At 37.4% G+C, this 14,811-nt stretch overlaps 1 protein-coding gene across 7 annotated transcripts in view; it reads left to right on the forward strand.

Annotated features, from left to right (window-relative positions):
* Positions 1-14,811, forward strand: part of LAMA2 (laminin subunit alpha 2) — a 693,967-nt gene that overhangs the window by 444,812 nt on the left and 234,344 nt on the right. For 4 of the 7 annotated variants that reach the window (XM_043457137.1, XM_043457138.1, XM_043457135.1 and 1 more), the window contains 3 exons: positions 2,457-2,668; positions 7,813-7,919; positions 13,677-13,857. In XM_043457137.1, the coding sequence (XP_043313072.1) occupies positions 2,457-2,668; positions 7,813-7,919; positions 13,677-13,857 (500 nt within the window). Of the gene's footprint in view, positions 1-2,456; positions 2,669-7,812; positions 7,920-8,672; positions 8,937-13,676; positions 13,858-14,811 lie in introns of all 7 variants that reach the window. The other 3 variants (XM_043457134.1, XM_043457131.1, XM_043457133.1) reach the window with 1 other exon arrangement.

The raw sequence follows: 14,811 nt of genomic DNA on the forward strand, positions 1-14,811 counted from the left end.
AAGGCACTAGTTACAGTTTTCAGAAACTTCTGCTTGGGGCCAGAGCACTCGTATTTTGAGAGATTACTGCCTTCCTCTGACTAGGGAATGTTTCAAACAAAAGTAAAAGAAGAGAACCAGGGGTGAAGGAACTGGGCATTCATCATGGCACTTTGCTGAGATTCTAGGCTTTTATTGTCTGGACAAGAGGAGAAAATACAGAAAATCAAGGAGATAGTGTTTTGATGGTCAAGAAAGGATAACTGTCAGAGCATCAAGAGGAATTAAAAAGAACATGGAGGGAAAAAAAAAAGTGAGCTAAATGCTGATCACCCTGGCTCTACTTTTTAATTGCTATTGAAACATTTCTGTAAATATCTTAAGAATACTAGTCTCTGTGTAAAAATGCACACACACACACACACACACACACATGCGTAATAAAATCTGAATGCTCACTTTTAGTGAAGTGGCATATGAAATGATGTATCATGTATATTCAGTAAGTCTCCTTACATGTCCTACAACAAAAAGACGGATGTTTCTTCAGTGATTCTATTTAATTGTAGTTATTTTCTTGTGGATTGAGTTGGTTTTTTAAATTATTGTTGTGGGACAATTTCAGACTGATTAATTGGTGTCTGTTTAAAAAAATTTCCAGATCTTGTTACATAGTGCCATCTCTCCTGAGGGCAGCAAGTCAGAAAAGTGAGCTGAAAATAATGGGGTTTTGTTGTCTGTGATAATGATCATTGTATATTGCTATTCTAGTGGAGCAAAGTCACTCTCTTAATGGTAAACAAAATGAGATGTGAATATATGTGGATGTGATCATGAGCTCTGAATATCAAGTGAGGCAAGAAGAATTGGGTTAAAATTTAAGAGGATTTTCTTGTTATCTTTACTGAATACCACTCCTTGAGGGATTGGGGGGGGGGTGGATTTTATGCACTGAAATATTAGTTCATATTTTACAATAGAGAATTAATAAGCAATTGTATTTGGAGGTGTCAGTATTCTTCCAAGCAATATTTATATCATGACTTTCACAATTCATAAAATATTTTGTTAAAAGTAGTAATCTTATTAAAAATTATGATAAATGTTTAATTCTACAAGCTTATTATGGCACCTGTAAATTTTCTAGAAAACTTTGAATAATCAATGTATCTTACTTACAAAATTAATAACTTTCCCTCATAATCATATTATTAAAGTGTCCTTATATGATGCACTGGATTTAAACCATTTCTGTCTCTATAGTAGAGAGCATTTTTCTGTACACAGTGACTTTTATATCTGTAAGTAAGTGAGCATAAACACAGTGTATTATTCAAATATATTCTCCCACGTTGTTTTTATTCCCCTTCAATTTTGACCCTCGCTGTAAAGGACTTTCTGTTTTGCTAAGATGGCACAGATAACAGAGCTAGCTTGACCACAAAAGTTCAGATGCGTTGTTTCATGTCTCCTTTGGCAAGTAAAGCTTAATATGCAGCATGAGCAAATGTAACTGAAAGAGAAGACAGAGTAGATTACAAATAAGTGCTTCCTATAAAAGGTGTTGGGCTGCCGTCTGTGGGGTCGCACAGAGTCGGACAGGACTGAAGTGACTTAGCAGCAGCAGCAGCATAAAAGGTGCATCTGTAACATTAAGTAACATTTTAAAACAGAACACATGGTTAAAGGGAAATCTGATACAAAATTTAAAACAATCTCTCCCATGCTTCCTAAATAATATGAATTTTTATTTTTCCAATAATATATAAAGTAGTATTTAGGCCTTTAAAAAAAAAAAGAACTAGAGTCTGCTAATGGGAAATGTGGGCACAATTAAGCCTCACGTTATGGCATTTTACCGTGATATGCAGCATGCCTGCTTCTCCTTGGTAAAGACTCTTCAGTGGAAATCTGCTTCTGTATGGACATGCAAATATATAAAAGCCTATGCAGAGACACAGCCCCCATACAAATAATGAGACTCTTTCAATTTTCTACTTAATACATTCTGAATTCTCACTACTGTACTTCCTTGTGAGCCTGTTTCCTCATAACAAGCTCTTGCTGCAACAACAACAAAAAAATGTGAACCTTACATATTTGTACGGAAAACAACCAATTGGAGTAGATACCTATGATGTGTTGTACTACAAAGGCTCTCCAGCGTGGGCCTGGCTCCCTCCGGAGTGCCAGCAGCAGATTTCTTATCATGCTTTGGTCTCATCTTCAGTGCCAGTGACAGATTTTTTTTTTTTTTTCCCTCTGGCTGAAATCTAATTACTATAGTGAAACTGGCAGTATCTACACTGCAGTAACAGAGAAAGCATTCTTTTAATCACCTTGCATTTGAGAAAAGGAGCACTTAAAGGGAAAACATATCCTGGGAGAGAAATAGAATAAAAAAATACATAAACAATGCCCCCAGTGGGTTTCATGGGTTCCTCCCAAATACTCACTGATGAAATGTTTCGCCTTAGGTGTGCGGAAGGCTATTTTGGACAACCTTCTGTACCTGGAAGATCGTGTCAGCCATGCCAATGCAATGACAACCTTGACTTCTCCATTCCTGGCAGCTGTGACAGCTTGTCTGGCTCCTGTCTGATATGTAAGCCAGGTACAACAGGCCGGTACTGTGAGCTCTGCGCTGATGGATATTTTGGAGATGCGGTTAATGCAAAGAACTGTCAGCGTAAGTCGTGAACTGTTGATGCCCCTGACAGAATTGATGCATTGCACCTCAAAGTAGCTGATGAGTTCTTGAGTGGGGATTGGAGAGTAGGAAATTACCTGTAATACATGTAAGATAGATATCCAGCCTATACACAGAGTCTGAATATTCTAATACATTTCCTTTGTACCAATAGATTAAATCCTCTCAAAGTTGCTGCGTTGTGGAAGTATCATTGTTTTTCAAATGATACACATATTTCTGTCTACACATGGAATAAAGATTTTTAAGTAAATTTTTGTCTATGACAGGAAAGAAGAATTTGAAAATTAGGCCCTATTTATCCTTATTGTTTATCTCAAGTCTAATCATTTTCTTGACATACATTGATTTGCCCATATTATTTCATTAGTATCTGTCAGTAGGTTTTAATCTATTATGCTTTCATATGTAAACTTTACATTCTTGTGTTTCACAATAGGTGAAATGTTCTGCAATATTCTTACACACCAGCATTTGTAATTGTTGAGTGATTAACCATCAGCTTAAGACTACTCATAGAATGCCATTTCTGTATTTTACTTCCACAAAATTAGCTATTGTCGGACTTTATTCATATTAGTCAGTACATCCCTACCCTCGTCTTGAATTTCTCAACTATATTCTTTGGTATTGCATAGAATATTAGTGGTAACATGCAAGAGAAATCTCATTGTGGAGAGTCAAACGGAAGGAGCATCCTTGTTAGAACAGCTTAGTGCCGGACACTGCCATAATCAACTTCACGTACTGTGATAATCCTCAGGAAGAGCAAGTTATGATACCAGCTTAACAATTCACTTCTGCTGACTTCATTATATAAGAAGGGATCCTTCTAGCCATTCAGTTGGGTCCCAGGACCTGCAACTTTACAGAAACCACTGGCAATGTTGTGCCTGTTAGCATCTCTGCTATAAATACCATGACCTGCTAGGGTCCCCCACTTCAAGAAGAAACGTGTCTTTCTCCTCACAGGTTTGGAAGATGAGTGCCACCATTTTGTCGTTTAAACACGACAATTTGTTGAATCAAAACCAAACCACTCTCTGGAATAGTCAACAGCTATTAATATCACGTGTAAATTGTCAAGTTTTTTCAGCAAAATTTCCAACAGGCTCAGAAGCACCTTTAAACACTGGGTTTGTGGCATCTGTGTAAAATCATAAGGAGCTCAAGAAAGTCTGCAGTTCAAGCATATCATCTAGGATCTATACTTTCTACCAGTGTGACTCTGCGCAAGACGTTTGAGCTCGCTGAGATTCAGTTTCCTCATTTGCATAAAGCACTCTAAGTTTCTATGGAAATTAAAGGATCTAACACATGAAACTGTCTAGTGAGCTGCCTGGGGTATTCTCACCTGTTGGCTCCTTTGTAGCGATGCTGACAATAGTTGTGAATATTTATGGCTCACCAATTCTAGAGCTGTGTTCTTCACTGAATGACCTCATTTTCTATCTTCCAATAACCCCTTCTATAAAGTTGAAGAGACAGTTCCACTCTTTATTGTGGTGAATTCAGAATCTGCAGCATGAAGTCTTAAGAACACATAGAATAATATAGTATAAAACCATTTTTGAATCATCACCAATTTTTTTATCACTTGCCATGAAGTATAGACATGATTATGTTTTAATGCTCTTTAGCATATAAAAATATCAGAAACTTATTTATTATCTATTTTATGACTATTCATAGAAATAATAGCTGCTCTGTGCATAATTAGCAAACCTTTACAAAAAGAAAATTCATAATAAACTATTATTTTAGTTGCCTCTGCATCTGTTAAAAAGTACACCTCTACCAATTTGCCCTTTAAATTTACATATGTTGTTTGTGTCATACATTTTATTTAAAAATTGCACCAAAATTCTTCATTGCTTTATTTTTTAAAATTATTTTAATTGGAGGATAATTATTTTACAGTGTTGTGGTTTTTGCCATTCATCAGCATGAATTGGCCATAGGTATGCATGTGTCCTCCCCCCATCCTGAACCTCCCCACCCTATGCCCCTAGGTTGTCCCAGAGCACCGGCTTTATTGCTTTATTTTTAAAATGACTTTATAGTAAATTTAATCATTAAGTGTTCCCCACTCTAATAAAAAAGTGATGTTTAAATTATAAGGTATTTGATTTTTAAAATTTATATATGTATATAAATATAAAACATGTAAAGAAATTAGAAGTATATATAATAATTCTCGGAATTACCCTGGTAGCTCAGACAGTAAAGAATCTGCCTGCAATACAGGAGACCAGAGTTTGATCCCTGGGTCGGGAAGATCCCCTGGAGGAGGGCATGGCAACCCACTCCAGTGTTCTTGCCTGGAGAATCCCCATGGGCGGAGGAGCCTGGGGGGCTACAGTCTATGGGGTCACAGAGTTGGACACAACTGAGCAACTTCATCTTTCTCTCTTTGTATAATAATTCTAGTAGTCAAGTGAAATGGATCTTTAAAGAAAACATATCCTTCAGGCTCTTCTCACATGCCAGCTATACACTGTACTGCGCTTAGCTACCCAGTCGTGTCCGACTCTTTGTGACCCCGTGGACTGTAGCCCGCCTGGCTCCTCTGCCCATGGGGATTCTCCAGGCAAGAACACTGGAGTGGGTTGCCGTGCCCTCCTCCAGGGGATCTTCCAAGCCCAGGGATTGAACCAAGGTCTCCTGCATTTCAGGCCAATTCTGTACCATCTGAGCCACCAGGGAAGCCATAGACTATCCTGAGGCTACTGCCTGAGGAAGATAACTGGCTGGAGACAGTTTTTAATGGCCACCCAGCTAGAATCAGGTTCGCAGACACTGAAGGCCAAGCTACTGGAAGAAGAATCAAGCAATTTTTAAGAAAGCAGTAAAACTAAGTAGCACCTCCAGTCAGAGGAATAGAAAAATAGCATAGGCTGATAGAGTAGCTATTTATAATGTATTTATAAATTATACTCAAATTGACGTATTCAGAGATAAGAAATATTGTACAAAATTTACCAAAACTATCTATGAATAATCTATATGCCTGTGTCATCTCCCACTCACATTTTTATTCTGGGATCAGTGCAATTATATGTACTGATAAAAATACACTTGCAGAGTACAGAGTGAACCATTAATTGCTATTCTATTTGTGAAAAAGCCTCTTAATTTTTAGACTGATTTATTATATGTTTCAGAATAACGTCAGACAACTCCATAACAGAAAATGATAAAAGATTAGTGAAATCAAATACATTTTCTATTGTTGGAGATAGTATATAAGTTATAAAACAAATATGATTTTTAAAAATTGTAATGCTGTACTGCTAATACTTTTGAAAAAATTTGATCTTATATACATTTTATTCAATGTGTTTTTATAAATTTAAGGTGTACAACCTTTTTGATAAATTTATACATTGTAGTGTGGTTGCCATTGTAGCAATATTTACCCTGTTACATAATTATAGTACAATATTTTTGTCTATGTTCATTATAGCTGTGCATTAGATCACTATATCTTATTTACTACTTGTTGCAAGTTTGTAGCCCTAACATCAATTTTATCCCTCTACCCACCCCCCATCCAATGGTAACCGTCATTTCATGCTGTTTTTTATGAGTTTGACTTATTTAGGTTCCACATATAAGTGATATCATGTAATACTTATCTTTCTCTTTCTGACTTATCTCACTTAGATTAATATGCTCAAGGCTTATCCAAATAGCAGGATAGCTTCCTTTTTCATGGCTGAATAATATTCCTCTGTGTGTGTGTGTGTGTGTGTATGTGTGTGTGTGTGTGTGTACATGCACACATGGGTGTGCATGCACATGCTTTGTCATTTGGTCACATCTGACTCTTGTGATTCTTTGAACTATAGCCCGCCAGGCTCCTCTGTCCATGAGATTTCTTCCAGGCTAGACTACTAAAGTGGATTGCCTTTTCCTTCTCCAGGGTATCTTCCCGACTCAGGGATTGTACCTACGTCTCCTGAATTGGCTGGTGGATTCTTTACCACTGAGCCACCTGGGAATCCCTCCGTTGTGTATACACCACATCTTTTTATCCACTTATCTATTGATGAGCATTTAGGTTGTTTCCATTTCTTGGCTATCGTGAATAAAGCTGCAATAAACATGAACGCATCTGTCTGTTCAAGATGCCGTTTACATTTCCTTTATGTATATATCCTGAAAGGAGATCACTGGAATGTGCATAGGAGTTCTATTTCTAATTTTTTGAAGAACATCTGTATTGTCTTCCATAGTGGTTGGACCCATTTACGTTCCCCCCAGTGGTGTATAAGGGCTCCCTTTTTCACTACATTCTCACCAACACCCACTGTCTCTTGTCTTCCTGATGGCAGCCACTTTAGCAGATGTAGGTAGCTCACTGTGGTTTTGATTTACAATTCCCTAGTGATTAGTGATGTTGAGCATCTTTTCATGGCCTGTCTGTCACTTTGATGTCCTCTTTGGAGACATGTCTACTTAGTTCTTCTGCCTTATATACTTTTCTAATCTTGAATGTTTTTCAGATTTATATATTTATTTTATATTTCATCTTAAGCTCATTTTTTTTAAATTAACACAAAAACTGGCATGTAGTAAATAATCATTTGGAAATAATAATGTTGCTTCATTAATGGTAGCATTAATATTATTCCATGGGTGCTATTAATTTTGATAATTTCTCAAAATTATTTCAGCTCTAGAATCAGTATGCTCTAGAGTCAGTGTTACTTATATGGAGATTATAGTATTTTCTGTGTTACCCAAATGCATCTATGAAGAGGCAAAACAGCTGAAGGAGTGATGGAAAGAACATTTTTACCTGAAATCTTCTAGATCACCTACTAATCATGTGGTCTTGTCCGACTTTTAATTTCAGTGTCTTAATTCTTACAACTGGAATAATAAAGGTGACAATAATATTTATACAACATATGGTGTGCCAGGAACTGTGCTGTTGTTTTACATAATTCATCTCTAGAGCTTATAGGGTTGTTGTAAAGATCAGATGATATAATGCCTAACCGAACACTTAGCAATCAGAAAGCATTCTATTCTAAAACTTTGTGACCATTATTTAATAAACCTATGAAGACTATTAGAATACATTTCCCAAGCACAGATCTCTCCTCTCTTTGCAGCTTGTCACTGTAATGCCAACGGCTCCTTCTCTGAGATCTGCCATCCTCAGACGGGACAGTGTGAATGCAAACCTAACGTGCAGGGGCGGCGGTGTGATGAATGTAAGGTAAGAAGTCGGAGCTGACCAGTGAATTACTTCTTCCATCAGACTTTTCATTGGCTTTCAGAAATGACCTACACCTGAGTATATTAAAAGACAAGTTCAGGAATATCTCACTCTACATGTAAAATTACTGTGATCACTGAAATTAAAAAAAAAAATAGAACAACATTTGCCATACAATAGCATTTGACCCTCAACCTATTGACACATTTCCTTGGTAGTGAATTTGTGTAGTATTTACTCTAATTTAGACGTTTCTGAAAACATACAAACTTAATCCCTGTCTATGGTAAGTCACATACTTTTTTCTTTGCCTTTATGTTTTTCGCAGGAGAGAAAAATGTCATACCTTTTGCTTTTATCAAGCACTTTGTTCTAGTTCCATCATTTAAAGTTCCAGTGAGCATTCTACTCAACAAAATTTTTCTGTATAGAAGCAAATCAAAGGATTTTTTGGATACCATTTTGCTAAAATGAAACAAAAATTAAAATATGTTGCTTTCTTTTCCTGGGTACATTACCCTGCCTTCAGTATGCCGAGCACCTTGAGATTCCTCCATGAGAGTACATGGATTTGCACTATTTCTTTCACATAAATAGGTAATTTCTCATGATAGACACTGTTAAGCAGAACCAAGCACTTCTCAGATGCCAGATTGGCCATTCTGTAGGAGGTTTAAAAATATTATTTGCTTCTATCTCTTGAATAACGTGTATGCTCTCTTCTGTGTTTTTATTTTCCGTTGGCTTTTAAAGCCCAGTATGTGGTGGGACCCAAAGAAGCGATTCTGTGTGTCCTGTGGATGCAGTCCCATGGGCTCTGTGACCCCGCGGTGCGATATCACAGGAAGATGTGTCTGTAAATCAGGCTTCGTAGGGAAACGATGCAACCTCAGCAGGCAGGTGCAGCGACAGGAGGAACAGCCACAGAGAGCGCAGTGGGTGCTGGGGTCTCCCCAGAGGTGGGGCGCCGGCAGCTCCAGCGGATGCCCTCGGGGAGCCTACCGGCCTGCGGCTCCGGTAATTCGAGAGGCGCTGCATGGCTCTTGCCTCGGCATGCTGTGTTCCATGTGCTACTGCTGACCTGTCCTGGTGCCGTTTTACCAAATAGTGGTTGCTAAGTGTGTGAACTGCAGATGCGAAAACTTGGCAATTCCTGATTGAAGTCTTGCCTTTAAAAAATAGCTACTGATAACGTTTTTTAAATCCCGTTCAAATTCATATGTTCATAAAAGTTTCAAGTGATCATTGATATGTAGAAAACACAGAAAGTGACTTGCCTAAGAAAATCCAGCCCACTGATCTGACCTTTGACTGACCTTCCATCATCATCAGTGACTGTTACATTACCACATTAGAATTTTGTCCATGTATATGGCAAACACAAGACACACATTTTTACAAACTGGAAATCTACAACATGCACATAAGAAGGCAGCGTATCTTCCACTATAAAAGTTTGATCCCCCTTCTCATGGGGCAAGACAAAACAGATGGTGGAAGGAAGGAATTTGGGAAGGGAGAGAGAGGAAGAGAGGAATAGGACCAAGGCCAAGATGCTGAGTACCAGGAGACAGGACCTGTCAGTGGAGAATCAGAGCTTATGTGAGAACTGAGGGTAGGGAATAGGAGGAGATGGAGAAGGAGTAGGAAAAGAAGAGGTAAAAGAAGGAGGAAGGGGGGTGGGGAAGGGAGGAAGATGAGGGAGGAAGGCAGAAGAACAAATTTATAGTTTTATTTCTTGCCTCTTTATTGACATTTTAAAATAACTAGTTTTGATATCAGACTGCCTGAGGTCAAATCCCAGCTCCAACACTTCTGATCCACCGTAAAACTGTTCCTTAGATCTTTTTGTAATTCAGCTTCTTCATCTGTAGTAGGACCTACATCATAGAGTTTGTGTGTTGGCTCAGATCCTTCAAGGAGCAAATTCCAAGAGATTTACTGGAGGAGGCTCCAGTGAAGGGTGATGGGGATGGAGCATCATGTACAGGGAGACTTCTGCTGAAATGTGGGTCTGCCCATGTGGAAGGAGAGAGGGAAAAAAAGTATGGATAGAAAAGATTCACTGAATGCATTCTGCCCAAATCTCAAATTCTTGGCCAGGCCAGTTGGAAGTGCCCAAGCAAAATTTACCCATTGGAGGAATCTTGGATGGGGCAGGAAGATTCTAGTACTTCAGTGTACCAGTAACTGACTAGGAGAAGCATGACTTGGTATGAGCTCCTTCACTAGATTCAAGAGAATGGAAGCTGAGGCTTGTCAATGAGTGACATTCCCACTGCAGGCTCTCTTGCAGGAAAGTCTGCCCAGGCACATCTATGGCTGTCTCCAGGTTGTTGTGAGAGGAGTGTGTAAAACACACATCGGAAGAGTTTTTAGTAATGATAGGTAGTGTTGCTGTTATTATTACTATTGTTATTAAGTGGAGAAATCTTTAAAAGAGATTATGTTTTTTCAGAAATAAATGCATACATTTAGAGTAAAAGAAAGGGACAGTAACTGATCACTGTCTCCAAAATGGGCTTTCCCATGTGGCTCAAGTAGTAAAGAATCCTCCTGCCAATGCAGGAGACTCAGAAGATGTGGGTTCAGCCCCTGAGTCAGGAAGACTCCCTGGAGGAGGAGCTCGCAACTGACTCCAATATTTTTGCCTGAAAAGTTCCATGGACAGAGGAGCCTAGTGGGCTGCAGTCCATGGGGCTGCAAAGAGTCAGACATGACTAGCATGAGCATGCAAAAATGTCTCCAGAACATAAATTTAGCAGAATTATGAGCCCTTATCCATGCCCTCTTACTACATATCCTACAGCACTGATGTATGGAGTGGTGTTTTGTCCTGAGACCACTTTTCCTCTGAGACAGTATGTGTGACAGCTAAGAACACAGACTCTGAAGCCAGCCTGGCTGATTTGGAATCCTGACTCCACAACTGGCTAGCTGCTGACCAAATTACTTGACCCTTCTGTGCCTCAGTTTCACCACTCTAAGAAGTTGATGATAATAGCTATCTTTCAGGATTGTCTTGAGAATTTACATGAGTTCATATTTGTAAAGGGCTTTAGAAATGTTGCTTGGCACATGGCAAGAACAATATGTAAGTGCTAGTTTTTATTATTATCCCAAATGAGAATAAATTATGTGAGCTCATCAAACTTAGCACTGAGACTAGGCAGGCACTCGCTTCTCTGTGTGTTTTACCTCATTAATCTCAATTACTGACTAAGAATGTTCTTTAAAATTTGTTTACTACAGCATTTTCCCTGGACTGTGAAATAAATTTTTGAACAATTTATTAAAATTTTATTACTGACATTTGGTAATATCTGTTTGGTATACCTGTAACTCAGCTGGTAAAGAATCCGCCCGCAATGCAGGAGACCCCAGTTCGATTCCTGGGTCAGGAAGATCCCCTGGAGAAGGGATAGGCTACCCACCCCAGTTTTCTTGGGCTTTCCTTGTGGCTCAGCTGGTAAAGAATCCGCCTGCAATGCAGGAGACCTGGGTTTGATCCCTGGGTTGGGAAGATCCCCTGGAGAAGGGAACAGCTCCCCACTCCAGTATGCTGGCCTGGAGAATTCCTTGGGCTGTATAGTCCATGGGGCCACAAAGAGTCTGAAATGACTGAGCCACTTTGACTTTCAGGTTTTAAAACTATACTAGGTAAATATTAGAAAAGTATGATAAGACATTACTTCTCATATATTTCTTTACATAATCAACTTTGGAATTTTTTAAATAAGTAATAATTTGAAAGTTTACTATTTTATTGGTCTATCCACTAAAGATATTTGTATAGATATAGATAGATATGCTAAGTAAAGCAAACTTAGGAGGTAAAGATGAAGGTAAAGTACTGTCTCTGCAATGCACATTCTAAGTCAAGAAAATTTAGGAAATAAAAACAAATGCAAAATATTACTTTTTTAAAAAAGTTTTACTATGTAATGCTCCAGTCTTTTTTTCTATGTATATAAGTTTCTATTTGTTTGTGTCTGAGTGGTATGTGTGCCTTTGTGGGTATGTAATTAAAATCATAGTGTATATGTAGTTTTGTATTCTGCTTTTTGAAATTTTACTTAATGCTATATTCTACCCATATTCATATCATTAAAACTGCTTCAAAACAGGATTTTAAATGATTTTATATATTTCATAACATGAATGCCTCATAATTTAATTTATTCAGCTTTTTCTCTAAGATTGAACATTTAAGTACCTCTACAGTTGCTCATTATTATAATAAATAATACTGTAATAAGCATGCATGCATTTTCTCAGTTTCTGACTATTTCTCTAGGCCTGTATTTAGAATTGTACACTGAATTGCTTTTTATGAATAAAAATATTACGTTTTCTTTCTTATAATTAATTTCAGAATCAAGTATTAGGTCATTTGTTACCAGTGTCACACAATTTCTTTAATTATACAGTGAATCTGAATTAGAACTAAAAATAAAGTCAAGAACTAAAATAAAATAAAGAGCTATTTATTTTATTTATTTTATGAAAACAAATAAAGAACTAAAAATAAAGACAAGAACAAATGTAAAGATTAAAATGATTATCAACCATGATCAACCCATTTTAGATTTAAAAAGAAAACTATTCTTAGCAACAGTCATTTTAAGAGACTAACTTTCACTATGATTTTGTTTTATAGGACTTATTTTTAATATTGTTAACAATAATGGCAAAAATACATAATGAGGCTTAATCATGTCTCTTTGGGTGGTTCACATTAAATAGCTAGATTTATTTTTACCAAAAAGTAATTATTAAGTCTAATTTTCCAAAATAAGAATTAGTTTTACAAAGAAGTAATTACTGAGACTAATTTTCCAGATTAAAATATCATAATAATGTGACAAACGTCTACTTAAAAGACAGCCCTGACATACTTTAAGTAGGATATGTGCTTTTTCACTTTTCTGGTAGGAATGATTTTTAATCCATCAGCATTTTCTAATGTAGTCATTCTAGGTCTGATAACATGCATTTCCAGAAAGTCAGCCAAAGCTAGTAATGCTGGACCATGGAAGGTCATTTGTTACAAATAGATAAGAGATATGCATATGAATAACTCATCAGAGATGAAAGTTTCCCTTCATCTACCTAATTTGGTGCTTTGATATGTGTTCTCACAAATCAACTTTGATTGTTAGGATGAAACCCAAGCAACTAGATGTTAGTTGCACCAATTTTTTTGTCAGTATAGGCATAACCTAAGAGTTACATTTATAATGTAATGATGATTAGAAGTATTCATGGATATATGACAAAAATTAGACCCAATATAAGAGGAAAAAGATTTATTTTAACTTTAGGCTGCTGTCCAATAATATTGAAAGCTTTTTTTACCAAGTAAAAGGACTTAAAAATATCTGAAAATAACCAATTCCGATTATTAGAAATGAAACCAAAATTTTCTTTAAATAGAATTGCCATCCTCACTTACTTCCACATTGCCATTAGAATCTTGAGACACATAGGGAAAGGCTGGTGAAAATATCACAGGCTGAATGAGAGCACCCTAGTTCCACCAATAATCTCAGTGAAATTTCAGAGTAATTGCACTTTTCTCTTGGACATCGTAGAAAAAGTCCACCAGGTTAAATGACAGTCCAATTCTCATAACATCACTGGAGAACCTTTACAGCCAACAGGCTCCTCTTTTCCCACCTGATCTTACAGTGCATCTAGTGTCATTGTGAATTAATTGATTTAAATTGAATTTTTCTCATTCCACTTCTATGCCAGCCTGAGACCTTTGGCCTCCAATCGGCAAGAGGGTGCGTCCCCTGCAACTGCAATTCCTTTGGGTCCAAATCATTTGACTGTGAAGAGAGTGGTCAATGTTGGTGCCAGCCGGGAGTAACAGGAAAGAAATGTGATCGCTGTGCCCACGGCTATTTCAACTTCCAAGAAGGCGGATGCACAGGTCTGTAAATGAGACTAAGCTCAATGCATTCATTACCTGGTTTTGGTATTTAGGCATCTGTAGCAGTTTGTTCTACAGGATTCCCGGAGATTAAAGGAAATACACCTTGACAGCAGGCAAACATATAATACAAAAAAATGCTTAACCTAATGCTTTACATATGTTTTTAATAAGTTAAAGGAAATACATTGTAATTTGAAACACTGCCCTATAAATAGCTGTGCCTGCAATAAAAATCCACCAGTAGATCCCAGTTCTGCTGTCTCCCTCCCTAACTGTGACCTCTGTTCAGCCAGTCACTCAAAGGCTACTGCAGCTTGAAAGTCAGATGCTCAATTTTTCTGGTGCCAGTGTTATCCTAGTTTAAACTTTACTCCCAAGCTAATACAGTTCAACTTTCCCTTTTCCTGTTGCAAAATTGGTACAATGATCAGAGAAGTTAGTATCTTTTTCTGGTATTGTAAAAAAATATATATATATTTTTTCATCCACTTTCAGGTGCCTTGAAAACTGTGATGTTCTGAGAAAGAAATAGATTGGCTGTAGATGTTTGTTAGCTCCAGAGAAAATGAAAGCTGGGGTTGCTAACTGTGGCTGCCTCAAGCAGGGTCCTCATATGTTCAGCCACAGCCTTCCTACAGATCCTGAATTAAGAAAATAGGAATTAACACTACAGATGAAAGTGAAGTTTGAGCATTTCCCTTGATTTTATGCTATTAAGCTGGAATTGACCTCTATTCCAACAGTCCCTTGGTTGAGTATTAGTCTTGTTTACTAAACTCGGTAGTACAACATTGATGATATTCGTATACTTTCAGAACACGGTAAATACATGGCAAGATTTTAAGACATGATTATTGACTACTGAAGCAAATTGTGTTAGGGGTGGGAAGAATATTAAAAACCAATACCTTTAAGATATTCTCAACCACTTCTGATGAACAGTTTTTTATC

The sequence above is a fragment of the Cervus canadensis genome, chromosome 33, assembly GCF_019320065.1.
Source record: "Cervus canadensis isolate Bull #8, Minnesota chromosome 33, ASM1932006v1, whole genome shotgun sequence".
Taxonomy (NCBI): domain Eukaryota; kingdom Metazoa; phylum Chordata; class Mammalia; order Artiodactyla; family Cervidae; genus Cervus; species Cervus canadensis.